At 36.6% G+C, this 14791-nt stretch overlaps 1 protein-coding gene across 1 annotated transcript in view; it reads left to right on the forward strand.

Moving 5' to 3' along the window:
- The window catches only part of CAMKMT (calmodulin-lysine N-methyltransferase), a 221205-nt gene that overhangs the window by 191694 nt on the left and 14720 nt on the right, over window positions 1–14791 (forward strand). Inside the window, exons 9-10 of the mRNA XM_014951053.1 lie at window positions 6985–7059; window positions 14044–14107. Of these exons, the coding sequence (XP_014806539.1) occupies window positions 6985–7059; window positions 14044–14107 (139 nt within the window). The remainder of the gene's footprint in view (window positions 1–6984; window positions 7060–14043; window positions 14108–14791) is intronic.

Raw genomic sequence — 14791 nt, forward strand, 5'->3', positions numbered from 1 at the left:
CCACACTTGTGCTGAATGTGGGGCTGTATTGTATCTACAAAACTGAAAAAATTGAAAACTTTATTCTGCAGTTATATTTATATGCAGTGTATTTATTATGTCCAAAAAATTTAGGAGCTTTTGATATGCAGCAAACGTGTAAGTGTTAGGACTGTTATTTTGAAGACAAAACTGTAATGTTGCCATCTAAACTTTAGCAAAATATGTAAGAAAGAGAAAACATGTTCTCAGAATAAGGAGTAAGAGAAGCACAGAATGGGGCTTTGAGCAACCTGGTCTAGTGGGAGATGTCTCTGCCTATGGCAGGGGGGTTGGAACTCAATGATCTTTAAGGTCCCTTCCAACCTGAACCATTCTATAATTCTATGATAACTTTATCATACACTTTTAAAGAGGAACTTTTCCTAGGCAGCAAAACCTAGATAGAATTATAGAATATCTCAAGTTAGAGGAGAACCACAGTTGGGTTTGGTGGTTTTTCTTCTTTTGTATTACCACATTAATGTGATGAGGTTTCATAATGAATTGTTGTGCCAGGCATTGTTATAAACACAGAGCAAAAAGGCAGTTTGTGTTGGAGAATCTGTGTTCTAAGGCCAGAGACAGGTATGGTAAGGAAGGATAACAAGGATAACTGTAGTGAGCATGATAGACAGAGTTGGAGGCACAAGAGCAGCCTAGCCTCTTTTCAGTTTTTGTAGATGCTATTAGAAAGGAGAGTTTCAAGGATAATTGAGTAAGTTTGTGAATGTTCATGGACAACATAGTGGAAGAAAATTGTAAAGGTGCTTGCCTGAAAAGTTAAGTGGAAGATGTAGACTGACATTAGGGCTGATTAAAGAAGAGACTTGTCCTTTCAATACTGAATGAGAGATACGATAGGGAAGTGAATTGTTGTGAAGCATTTGGAAAAGACTTGCAACTTACCTGGAGGAGTACGAAGAGAGAAGTGACAAGATCACAGTTGTAGGCAAGAAAAACAATCTTTGCAGCAGCCTACTGAATAAATATTAATAGGGCAAGACTGTGTTTTTCAAGAGCAGAAATAACAGTATTGTGATGTTATGATGTAAGTGATGATGACATGGTCAAGAGTTCAAGCTGAGTGAGTAGATAGAAACTTCTTAGAGATGCTATGCAGAGATAATAAGCAAAATCTGAACAGAGCTGAGGTATGCATATGTAGAGGAAGATCTAAACTAAGTCTAGATTACAGACTGGCATTAATGGTTGTGTCCACAGGGATCAAGAAGAGGTGGTAACAACAATGCCTTGTTGAACTTTAGAGGTAATGATCTTCTTACTCACTGAGGCTGTGAAAAATACTGAGATGCGAGTCTGGATACACAGTATGAAGTAAAGAAGTGGGTAGTTGGATTTAGCTTTTATGGATGAGATAGCTCCAAAGTATAATTCAGAGGAAGAAGAGGTTGAGGTGGAACACTGTGAAACGATCAGAAATGTGGGAAATGTTTGAAGATAATCTATAGAAGAGCACGTTGAAAAAATGGTAAGAGACAATTAATGAAAGAAACCCCACAAAACCAGAAAATAGTGGAATTAAAAATTATAATGAATAGCAAGTTTTCACTGGGCTGATGAGAGAAGAAATATCCAGGAGAATAAGGATAAAGTGTAGATTCAGAGCCTAGCTGAGAAAAATCATTGGTATACTTTGACAAGAGCAGGTAAATGATGTGGAAGTTGCTAAAACCTGCAAGGTGATTGTTAGAAGGCAACGTCCTCAGCAATTGTAAATATCCCATTCAAATGGCTTGGAAACATGAGAGGAAGGGGAGAATGGTTGATGTTGGGTACCTGTGATTGAAAATTTAACCTTGGTCCCTTCAAACCAGGTATGCACTGCAGGGAATGAGATGATGAATAAGAATACAAAGCAAAGTGAAGCAGTGAAGGTAAGAAAGGCAGAAAGTGGAAAAAGGAGGAGAAGTAAGAGCAACCTAATGAGAATACAATGAGAAAGATGGGGAAATGATAGTAGGCAAATCTGCGAAACTCCTCAGAAGAGTTGTAATGATGGGTGAACACATTGCCTCTGTTGCTAAATTAAAATCCATCTTCTTGATCTTTATACAGAACCGAGGAATTTAAAAAAAGATCAAGGTTAGAGAAACATCCTGATGATGCCTTTTGTTAATGTGTTAATGAACTTGCTTGGTTAATGTCATGGAAAAAGTCATATAAACTCCCAGACAAAACCTTTTACCTGAACCTGTATACTTACCAATGATAATGCTTTTCAAAGACTGAAGCCTAAATTAAAATATGAAAAGAAGAGGTGGGTAGATGGGGGTTCTTGGTAGCTGTTAATCTGCTAAGTGGGACAGATTTTTTTATCTTCAAACTACTAATACATTTCGAAGCAGGTAAGGCTTTTGTGTCTTTTGTCCTTTCTTCTAGTTTTGATTTTTTTGTCTTTATCTGCACAACTACTTTTCTGCTAACTTGAGAGCCTACTCTAGCCTATGCCATTCATCACAAGAACATCTCAGAGGGACTTGGAAATGTTTCAAGTTTTAACAATCAGAGACTTAACCTGTTTTTTCTCATGTAAGTTACCTGCCTAGACACACTAGGAAGACAAACATTGAATAACACAAGTTGAATAATAATAGTAATGAGGAATTTTGCATGAGAAATAAAAACCTGGTAAAATCAGGTCTTTTGTTGTAGATTGCTAAGATACTTTACCAGTCTAAGAAAAAGAGTGTCGACATTTGTCAGGCTATCCTACATAAATTAGAGTTACTGTACAGGGGAAGTGCAGCCTTAGCTGCTCTAACTGTCCCTGCAACGTTTGCTGTTTTATTGTGGGTTTTTTCTTTGAAATACAAGGGGATATTTGGGACTATGTTGGTAGTACTTAAAGTCTCTGTTTTCTTAGTTTAACGTTTTGTTGACTTATCATTACAATTCTTCTTATCTTGATCTAATCACATTTTCTGGCTTACTTGTCAATTAAAAAAAAATTTAAAAGGGGAAATCTGTGGTTTTGGGGTTTTATTTAATGAATTTGTTGCTTTAGAGCAGTGTAAGGTTTACAGCCTAGGAAACTAAAACATCAGTACATATTTTCTCAGACTATTTCAATAGTATGCTTTATCCCTGACCTGGAAAAGCCACCTCTGCATGTGAGAGGATAGTTCATTCTCCATAGCTCATTCAGTCCTTGTCCTTTTTGCTAGGACTGCCATCAAGATTGCTAATTATAGTAATAGGTTTGTGACGTGGGTACTTTTCCTCTGAAAACTGGTCAAATTCATTTGATACAGGCCATAAAGCAGCCATTAGCGGGTACCAAGTTCCAGCCACCAGCAGTTTAACCTGAACAGTGTAGCAGTGTTTTTTCCTCACATCCTATTTCCTTTTTTAATGTTCTTGTAGCCAAAAAAAGCTCCCAAACTGTTTTCTATTTCCAGTGGCTTTCATCCCCTTTTCTGCTGAAACTTATTTTTGATTGCGAGAAACTAAACCTGCACGAGTTAAATAAGCCAGTATAAAATATTGTCAAGAGTAGGCTTTACATAGCCTTAAATATGTTGGGTTTTTTGTTATTATTGTTTTGGGGCATTTTTTTAACAAAAAAAAAAGGGCATTGAAGGTGTGGCTTGGACAGAAATACAGAGTAAAACATGTTTTTCAAATTTCAGCTGTTAGTAGTGTAGCATCTTCCCTCAAAGACATAATAATGTTATAGCTTTAAAACTTCTTATTTGCTGGAAGAAAAGTAGCTTTAGAAAAAGGTGGTTTATGCCCACTAATTCAGCATCACTGGAAAGGGAACAAGAGGAAAGTATTAATAAGGCTTGCTTTTTTTTTGTGTGTTGGTGCTCAACATGATGCTGGCAATTTAAAAGAATTTTTGTGGTTTGGTATTTTTACACTTATGTCTATTTTTTTCTAAAGGAAAATTCATGAAGACTGAGATTTTCAGATTTCTGTTGCTAGCACTTTTTCTGAGTTTCCTAGCAGTGCTTTTCTTTAAATGGAAATGCAATCAGCCCTTACTTCATGGTGCCTTTGGTATTTCCTTCAGGTCTGACCACTACGTCCAAGACTCACATCCTTAATAATCCCTGAAAAAATTATTGTTCCTCACCCCCTTACTACGTATAGATACATGCATCTAGGTACACATAAACACATCTTTACCCTTCTTAGAATTGTTTTGCAACGTCAGTTTGTTTTTCAGTGCTTCAAACTCAGGAATTGTGTTTGGATTACAAAAACGTGTATGGCTAGTTGATGGTATTTGTATATATCCTGACTCTGATTCAGTAGGTTCATTAGCCCTAGAATTCAAAATAGCTGATTCTGACATCAGCGATAATGATGTAATGATGTCGAGTCTGAGCAGAATTGTTTCTGATATTGTGGGGGCATGTCTACTCTGCAGGTGTGGATGTTTGATTGCAGCTCATGCAAATTTGTGGCAGCATTAAATGGATAAAGGCGTAGATATGGTGGCCCAGAGTTAGCTACCTAAACAGTTTTGGAGGTTGCAGCCAATATTGAGCTTCATGTACCCTACCTGTGCTTCAGTTACTGGTCATATTTGCACTTGTCTAAAGATAGCATGGATAAATGTATACAGCTTGTAGTTACATCTCTCCCAGCAATGTGGTGGGAGAGAAGATCAGAATGAGTCCTGTTGGTATTTATTTTACCAAAATTCTCTTTAGCTTACGTGGTTACTTCCCCACAGGAATAAAGATTTTCCTATACTTTCTGAAAATTTATGACAAAGTCAATTTTGAAAATCTTGCATGTAAATTTATCATTGGCCTTTAAATAATTATGATGTCTTCAGGAATGCAACTGCACTGGATGTAGAGACCAAGAGCAGCCCTGGTGCCAGATCAGGAAAATGGAGGGAGACAGGTTTATGGCTGGATGTGAGGCCCTTAGCACACGTGTGTTCTCCTAGCAGTACACATGCCACGTTGCACCACTGCTCATGCTCCTGGCAACTCATTGATTTAATATTTTGCTTGGCTTTATGGTTTCTGAGTTTTTACCTACCTGCACAAACTCCTTTGTGCCTACAGTAGGTGTGCACAGAAAATGCTGTATTTTGGATGCTCAGCAGGAACCTGACAGTAACATGAAAGAGGGTTTTTTTTATTTTCCAGGAGGAGGCACCTGTGCTGCCTTCCGAACTGCATGCGTGAAGTATAGTAAATATATGGGTTAAAAAAATCATAATTCAAATCCCTATAGTGGTACTGATCAGATCTCTGTTTCTGTAGCAATGAGAACCAAAGGTGGCCTTTTAAGGCTCACAGTTCATCTACCAATTTCCAGTTCTGCTTCAGGATTCTTAAAGTATTAGAGTGCGTGCTTTAAACCCACAAAACTTACCTTTACCTAATTTTCACCATTCTAACCTAAGTTTCCACGGAAACAGGGTTGAAAAAGCCGCTGGTAGCCAGCAGGCAGCCAGCAGCTGAGAGTGAGAACTCTCCTTTGTCACTTTCCACTACTGGATGCCTGCTGCGTGCCAGTGTGCAAAGCTACCTAGGCTTCTAAAATCTGGAATACTTTCAATTTGAGGGGGAAAAATTAAATTAATCTACTCTTTTCTCTCTCTGGATTGTCACAGTAAATTCCAGGAGGGCAAATGGGCTAATGAGTCCTGATCTGTTCAGTTACACTGAGCCCCACATAATCAAAGCTTTCCCAACCAACTGGGCCTCTCCTTTCATAATTTCCATGTTTTAAAAGCATTCTGTCTCAAATTTTGTATCTGTGCACATGTACATGCATATAGTGGTACCTTAATTCTTTGTGGCTCTATATATCTATCTGTCTCTGTGTTTACGAGCCTATTTTGCATATCGTATAGCCAATGCATAAAATTTCCTTTTTTCCTATATGCTTAGGAAACATTTCTGAATGAACACATTATAACTGATCCCCCGTTAAATATTAGAAGTAGGATGTGAATGGAGATGGCTTTTAACCAGAAGTAGATTATAGCTGCGGGAAGACTAAAGGGTCTATTTGGTCAAGACTCATACAAAACTGAGATAAGCATGCACAACCTGACAAGATCAGATTAGACCCTTCCCCCACAAGTGCTTTTCCCATAAATATTTATCTACTTTGTATTATAAATAACCAGGAAATGAAAAAGAAGCATAGATTCTTCTTTTTAAAAAATAGGCTAGAAATAGAAATGCATCTTCAAATCTTCGGGGTAATGATATTTTAAGTATGCAGTAAATTCCAATACTGGTTGCTGTTTTTAAATGGGATTAAAGTACTGAAATTCTTCGTGGCAGCCACATAAATCGGCAGCATTTATAAACAAAGAAGAACTTTGCACATATGTGCCTTTTTGCCTACTGTTGGGTACCTTAGAATTAAATAACTTATCACCTATGAGAGAATAGGTGTTGACAGAGTCAGCACTGCTGTATTTTTTAAGCCTGCCTGAGGCAACATAGCTGGCATTGAAGTTAAGCTTGGCATTCTTTCACCCTGTTCCTCCTCCCTCCAGCCCAAGTGAATGCTCACTTCATCAATGAGAAACACAACTGACTTGCCTGCCAGATGCAAGGAGGTCCATGAATTCACATCTGTTCTGCAAATTTGTGTTTCATTCAGATTGTCGCTACTTTGACTTCATTTCCTCGTGCAGTCATGTTAAGGGGTAAACACCTGAAGCCATACGTGTGCCACTAATTCAGAAATGCATATTTGCTGGTGATCCACTCATCAGAACCTGTGTGGATTGCCTTTCTGTTATAATAAAAAATAGCTCTTTAGCTGTGAGATTTAAAACCTTAAAAATGTACAGAATAATATTTTTACATTCATCTTTGAAAGTAACAAGTGTATAGTTTTTAAAACACTTCTGTGTCACATAAGAATAATATTAATACTTTAAAAATCTCAAGATGAAAAATGTACGTCCTTTTTTCTTTTCTTTTCTTTTTTTAAAATCTTTTTTTCCTCTAGCATTTTACGATGGGATAATGAGACAGATGTCTCTCAACTGGAAGGACATTTTGACATTGTTATGTGTGCTGACTGGTAAGTACATAAAAATCATAAAACTCATGTTAGAAAAATAGCTTTGCTGGAGTAATTGTACTGTGCTGCTTGCTGATGGCTAAGCAAAGTCAACAAATGAAGCACAAAGCCACCTTAACCTCAACAAATTAATATTCATCTCCATGTGACAGTTATAAGGTAGTCTTCTATCACACAGTAACTTCTACCACATTATTTCCCAAAGATTGATTTTGAGAAGCATTTCCATTTTCTGGAATTGCCTCTGTTTCATGCTTGACGTATCAGTAAATGGACGACTTAGGCAAATTGCAAATAATTATGGCTCAGTGAGGAACAGTCTGGAGAAAAGGGAGTTTATCAACACAAACAGCTCAATTAGCTTACTTCTTAGGAAAGATCTGACTATTGATATAAAGGGATATATTTTTTGCTCCCCAGAAAATCTTTCCGAGGAAAAAAAGATTTTCAAAACCTTTTTTCCCCTCTCACATTCTGTTTCTTAAATCAATTTGACAGGAATTTTTTGTAGACATAGGCTTTATATTATTTGCACAGGCACATGTTAATTGTAAGAGAATTTGTAGTAAAAAAAAATTAAAGCACAGCACTTAATTTATGAAAAGGTAGATATATGTATATTGTTTAATAATTTATGCAAATAGATTTGATTATTGACACAACTGTTTTCTGGTACTGTATTTGTAGAATTGTGCCATGCTGTGTTTGCTACATGCTAACTTTAAAAATGGTACATTATTAATAATTTGTATTATATAAATGGAGGCATTGTAAAAAGAGATGTACAAATTTCATTTAGGAGAGTAGATATCTTTAAGTAAATCTGTCTTTCCTTCATTAATATTTGCTCTTGACCCTTTAAATGTCCAAAACAGAAAAAGCTATTTATTTTTTGTTGCACGTAACTATTGTGAGAGACCAAATTCTGAAAACGGGGACTTCCTAGGACAGCTCAGTTCAGCAGATTTCTGTACCTTGCTAAGAAATAGTTAAAGGAAAAACGTAAAGGAAAGTACCAAGCTGTCTATTGTCTTTTTAAACAATGTTCTTTTTAAGTGGCTTCTGATAAAATATTCCTCCAAAGCTTTTTTTTGTTCTTTTTTTAATCTTTTTTTTTTTTTTTTTTTGCTTTGATATTTTGCTATTTAAACAAACTCTTCTTATTTCAGAAAAGTTACTGGTTTTGTGCAGCACTGAAGAAAGTGTGTTTAGTCATGTTTTTTTCCTTTTTCTAATACCTATTTGTTGACAAAATGCAACAGTGCTTCGTTTCTCTTAGCATTTAATTTCAGAAAAGTTCTTTGTTCCCAAAAAGGACAGAGGAGGGTTTCTAACTAATCGCTGATAATGTGCCTCAGAGATGCATCATCTGATTAAAATAAGGAGCTAAACAACACCATATGATTTCAGCAAGTAATTTAGTAAATGCCTTCCTCACCAAATATTAGAATGGATACTCCAGGTTTCATTGCACAGATGAAGTTAATGCTGGACAGGATTAGATCAGATTAAGTATGAAAGTCAGATCAGAGTGCTGGCGGACATGAGCAGGAGGGCAGCAGTCTTCTCGGAGGCTTAGACAAGGCTCACATATGGATGTTCTCCAGATTATGTGGGTGAAGCAAGGTCTTGCCAAGAGATTTAGAGTTAAATTTGTTCTTCACACAAATATCAAAACAACCTGGCTGTGCCATCTCTTGTATTCTTGATACTCACACCATGTCATCCTATTTGTGTGGGGCGTACGGCAGAGTGGAGCGAGACTTAAGTTGGGTTTTTTGGTAATATTCTTGCCTAATACTCCTCCCAGTCTGTTTGGAAATAGTGTAGTTTCTTTAGGAAACAAAGAATCAAACATGACAGGTAAAATACATAATGCATTTGAAATCCCTGCATTTTGTACATTTATTTTGAAGCACTTAAGATGCAGGTAAGTGTATAAATATTTATAGATTTCTAAAAAATAAATAGAAATGTGCAGGTTAGTTCAAAGTACTTGTTTTTATTCACAAATTGTCTCTATTTTCTTATTGCGAGTGCCCATATATATAGTTTAATAAACATGAAAATCCTTTTATTCTTTGTTTCTTTTAGAAATCATTCTTTTAGCTATGGACACTAGGTTTTCTGGTACATGAAAAGGCTGGGGAAAAAAATGTTCCATGCTTTATCAAACTCGAATCTTCTTTTCATTTTCATGTATTCCTCTTCCGAGATACAGAATTGGCTTGAGAACTGTTGGCAGGATTTTTGCTCTCTGAATTTTTTGGGCTGCCATTGAGGGGGAAAAAAAAAAATATCTTTTCTTACAGCTTCTCAGCTGAAACCTGAAGTATGCAGCGATCAAAACAGATAGAATAGATTGCATTTAGTTTAACACCATCATATAGCTCATTGTCAGTCAATAAAATCTGGGATTAGAACAGAAAACTAGAAAGCAAAAAATCTGAGTTCAAATATTAGGTACATGGATAAATTTTTATTGAAGTATTTCCAGCCAGGGTGATATTGTCTGATTCTCTGAATAGCTAACCAGTGGTACTGCTTGATCCCATTTACATGAAAACAAGCTCTATTCATAAACATATTCCAAATCCACATGGAGGTTCAAGTAAAAATGTACATGATTACAACAAGCAGCGATATGTTTATATTCATATATTTACAGTCAGACTTTCATAAACCTTGTGTGCAGGGGTGGAAAATAAGTTATTTCCCAGAACAGACAGTCTATTAGTTAACAGCTAAATTTAGTAGCTCAACTAGATTATAAAATAAATAAGAGGCAAACTGTGAAAGCTACTCATTATTTAACCATTCAGGATTTTGACAATAAAAATAGTTTCATGGTTCAGCAGTTCCAAAATAACTTTATAAAATGTCAACTATGTGATAAAAATAAAGGGAAAAAAAAATTCTTGGTGAGGCCACACCTGGAAGAAGGATACACTGGAAAAAAACCTACTGAAATAATGGAATTTTTAAAGCATATCCTCCCACGTCATATTTTTGAGGGGGATTTTAAGGCTGCCAGAATTTTAGACTTTTGTTTGACCTACAGTTGTAGATAAAAAATCATGCAGGTGCCGGAATTGTAAGAGTGAGTATGAATAAAGGAGGAAAAGTAACAAGCCTGTATGGACAGGCCAAAACCAAGACCCTTCCAAAGCTCTTGAGAGCCTCAGATTTCTGATTATTTAAACGGAAGGGTATATACTTTATTGGGAAAAAAGTTGCTGAGATTTTTAGTCGAATAAAAGAGTCAAGGCCAGTAGGACTGAACCAACAGAAAAATCTTTGTATCGTGTTCTTGTGAAAGAAGTTTTCACAAATAATTTTAATGTAGAGACAGTATAAGGTCTAGATCCCCATAAGACTTTGGAAATGCATAATATCCCACTTTACTTAGCCTGATTGTATTCTTAAAGTTTGGCACATGCATAAGTATATGCACAACAGAGGCTGGGGGTGGGGGTGGGCTATACCCCATTACTTTCACTGCTGAGATTTTTGCTGAAGTCACGGGGAGTTGTGCATTCACCAGGAATGTAGAACTGAACTGAAAGTATTCTTTAAATATCTTAAAGTATGTCAATTTTGTCTCCGCTAGTATTTCATTTAGTATAAGGAAATATTTTTGCAGGAATACATGCTGTCCTTTTTCAGTTTAAATTTATTATTCATTTTAAGCCTGATTTCTTGCACACACTTTCTAGTGCATTGGAATCTGACGACATGGAAGTAAGGGTTTTTTCAGTTTATGTCAGCCGTGTAGTTGAAGGCGAACAAAAAGATAAATGGCTCTATACACTAGGCGCTCTACATGAATGTAGTCATGTCTGAAGTACACCTGTAAACTAAGCTCTTTTACCAATTGCAAAGTATGCAAAAAGAAAAATAAGTTCACATCATAGCCTATGAGATATAAGCCTACAGATGTAAGTATATGCCCCTTGTTGCGAGGCACAACATAAAAGGGTATCAGCATGAAGCAAACTGAGAATCTACTTGTTTTTTTTAATTTGTTTCCATGTTGCTTACTGTTACTTCTGTACAGTTTTGGTATAAACCTTCATTTTGGTTTTAATTGTAATGTTAAAAAAAAAAAAACACCAAAAAACAAGAAGATAGAGGTGAAAAGACTGCCTGCCTGTTCATGCAGGTTTCACAGGTTAAGAGCACTGCCTAGACAAAGGCTGAATCATAAACTGTGTTTTTGCCTCTCTGCTGCTGAAACTTCCTTGCTGACCCGAGAAACCCTTGCTATTCCTGTCCTGAGCTGCTGTTTTCATGGCATCCTTACTACATAAACCAGTAAAGTAATGGCAACCTAAACCAAATGTGAATTAAGGTATGAGAACTGAGTGAGAATGGTTTAGAACAATACATTATTAATTTTACTGAGCTGTTGTGAGCTTGAAAGGATTCTCTCAGGTACATTTTCAGTATGCTTGTGGTAATATTGAGTCGTACAAATTCTACTGGTAAGGGAAATTGTGTGACTAAATCTCCTTGCGTGGGCCAAATCCTGTGCTGGCCCTGTCTGTAGCACAGACAGCAGGCTTCTCTGGTCAAAGTGTGTGGCTCACGAAGCAACAAATTGGAAAACACAAAATTGGAAATTATTCTCAATTTAAGTAGGTCCTTCCTACTCCTTTCCCAGGGACAAGCCCTTTGGAGGGCAGGGACGACTGGGGAGCAGAGCCAGGGCAATTGTCTCAGGTTATCTGGGTTTCCTAAGCTAAGAGGGCTAAGAGTCTGCTTCCCATACTACCAAAATATCAAGTGGGAGTTGGACAGAAAAGGCATTATTGAAGTTGTCTAGTCTCTTGGCAGGTCATGTAACCATTTTAAGTTCTCAGACACTCAGTTTCTAGCGAACAAAGGCCTGTAGTTCTCTCATTGTAAAGGAACAAGATTGGTAGCAGCAGTTGTGCCCCCATCTTATTGTGAAAAAGAGAGAATGCTATGCAGGTCCATGAAAAAGGAATTTTAGCACTGGTAAGCTGACTCAAAATTGTGCTTCCACTACACTGCTTTCAGAAATAAAAATATTATAAGTGCATTTTTCATTTGGAGTGTGCTTCTGTCTACACAGGATCACAGCAAGTCTTAAATGTGTACATGCTTGCAATGTTTCATGTTGAAGAAAATTAATTATTTTTAGTGATTCTTTTGGGAGAGGACTCATGCACTGTATTCCATCTCTTCTGCAGGTGGCTAAGTTCCCAGTGAAGTAGTGTCTTATGGTATCTATCTGCATAGGGATTTACCTGGGGTGAATGTGATTAGAACTCCCAGGAGACATTAGAGATATCAGCTGCTGTTTCAAAGAATTAAATTTAAACAAGTATTTTTTCAATAAGGTTCTTCCAGTAAGATTAATCGAAGCTGAGGGGCAGCCACCATGCCAGTTGCACCAGTTTAAATTTTCTTGTGGGCAGGCTATTAGACAAATTGTTAGCTAGCACTTCTATAGCTTAAGAAGAAATTCAAAAGGTGATACTTCTATATGAAATGTTCTTTAAGAAATGTATGGATACCATATGAATACCAGTCTACCATATTTTCTCAACAGTGTGAGGTTCTGCCAGATTTTACTGATGAAATTTGGTCACTGGCAAGTTTTCTAATAGGCTTTCCCCTATCCCTGGCTCCCCCCCAGCAAGTAGCAAAAATTCACAGCTCTTACACAGCTGCTTGACCCTATGATATGTAATACTGTGTTCCCCGTGGTAGCTGTGGAGCGTCCTTTCCTAAATATCCACACATATTCCGATCTTGACAACTGGCATGTGGTTGGCAGACCACTTTTTTTCTCTTCAGTGGTTTCATATATTCTTTATATTCTTTTAGATACTTCAAACTTGGCAAAAAATTACCCCCATCGCTTCAGAACGAGACGTTTGAGAATAAAGGAAAAGGGGATATAGAAAAGAATCATAAAGAATGGACGAAATGCTGTGTAGTGTGGAATTTGAGCTTGACACAGGCTGGGAAACAGCTTTATTACAGAGAAAGCATGAAAAATAATGAAGAAAGAATCACATTATTTGTGGCCTGCTTGATAGAGTTTCTTATCTGACTCGCCAATATAAATGCAGCCCGTGGTAGTAAGGGCTGAAGGGCATCGGTTGCTGTCCGATGGTTGTTCACTAACCATTGTAAATGCACTCTCATCCACAGTAACTACATGTCCACAAATATCTAGTCAAGAGTGATTGGCACCCTGGTTGCCACTATTAGTATATACATTAAGGTACTGAGGGGCATGAAGAATGAATTATCCCCTCAAATCATGAGGTAATCACGCCAAAATAGGGCTGAGCATGTTGGCAACATTGCATGGGAAAATTGACTCTGCTGCTGTCCTTGCGGGACCCATGCTGGAGATGAAGGATTTCACTCTTGAGAGAGGCAACTCTGTATGATCCGGGTCATTTTGTTTGTATTTGAACAGTATTTGAGGGAGGGAGAGAGGAGGTAGGGGCTTGTAAATCTTCATAGGAATAGATAGAGATAGATACGTAAATAGAACAAATATGCTTAGTGGATAATAATGAATTAATGCCACAACTGTGAAAGTAAAAGGGAAAAAAATACCCGTAATAGTAATGCCTGAAATACAATAGAAAATACTTCTAAAAACTAACACAAACACAACCCCCATCTTGTATAAAAAACATGTAAAATGTTAGCTTTGAATATTGATCGTGATTTCTGGTATCATAGTATTTCAATAGCTAGCATATGTGATCTGTGAATTCCAGCTCTGTAAAGATCTGCTTCAAGCTGACATGTTAGCTTTGGTTTTATGTATTTTTTAATATTTAAAAGTAGCTGAGCTGGACAGAAATGTAGACCACAGTTTCTCTTTTACAGCATTGTGTAAACATATGTAATTAGCCTTGTACTTATCTGCATTAGTATCATTAGAATTGAAAACCCATTTTAATCTGGATTCTGTTCTCTTCTCAATGTCAGCCTGTTTCTGGACCGGTACAGAGCTAGCCTTGTTGATGCAATAAAGAGATTACTCCAACCCAGTGTAAGTATGTTTCTATTTTCTCCTGAACACTGGCTTCAGAATAATTAGTCCGTGCACAATGATTGAGAGAGTAATGGAATGGCAGGATTAATGTCATGTAATACTTTAATACTTATTATGTCCAACTTCAATTGAGTCTTCTAATCTATCAGATTCTTTCCTAATCATAAACTAGGAAACTTCTTATACTTGGCCTTCTGATAAGGAACACAGTGGGTAGTAAAATAAATGAAACCGCTTCAAAGATAGCGTGAGATTATTTTTATCAAAGCGTTTCTCAAGTATTTTCCTTTGATAATAATGTCTTCATATTAAAGTAAAAGTACGATATTGAAAGTTTTTATGTTGGCTTCTGTCATTTGTAATCCCTTCAATTGTAACCTTTGTCATTGTGTTTTTATTTATTATGAAAGAATATTTTTTTCTTTTCATTTCTGTTTATATAAAATGAACAAAACCCTTATGCATATATTGCAGCCTAAAACTTTTTTTCCCATTAAATAAACCCTGTGTTTACATGTTTTATATCTTAGAACATAAAAAAATTAAGCTCTTCATAAAATGCCTACATGTTCTACATGAATGTCACTGAGGAAATATTTTACCTACCTCAGTCTATTAGGCTGTTAAATCAGAGAGACCTAGAGATCTACAGGAAAAAAAAAAAAAAAAAAAAAAGCTGTT

The sequence above is a fragment of the Calidris pugnax genome, unplaced genomic scaffold, assembly GCF_001431845.1.
Source record: "Calidris pugnax isolate Ruff unplaced genomic scaffold, ASM143184v1 scaffold24, whole genome shotgun sequence".
Taxonomy (NCBI): domain Eukaryota; kingdom Metazoa; phylum Chordata; class Aves; order Charadriiformes; family Scolopacidae; genus Calidris; species Calidris pugnax.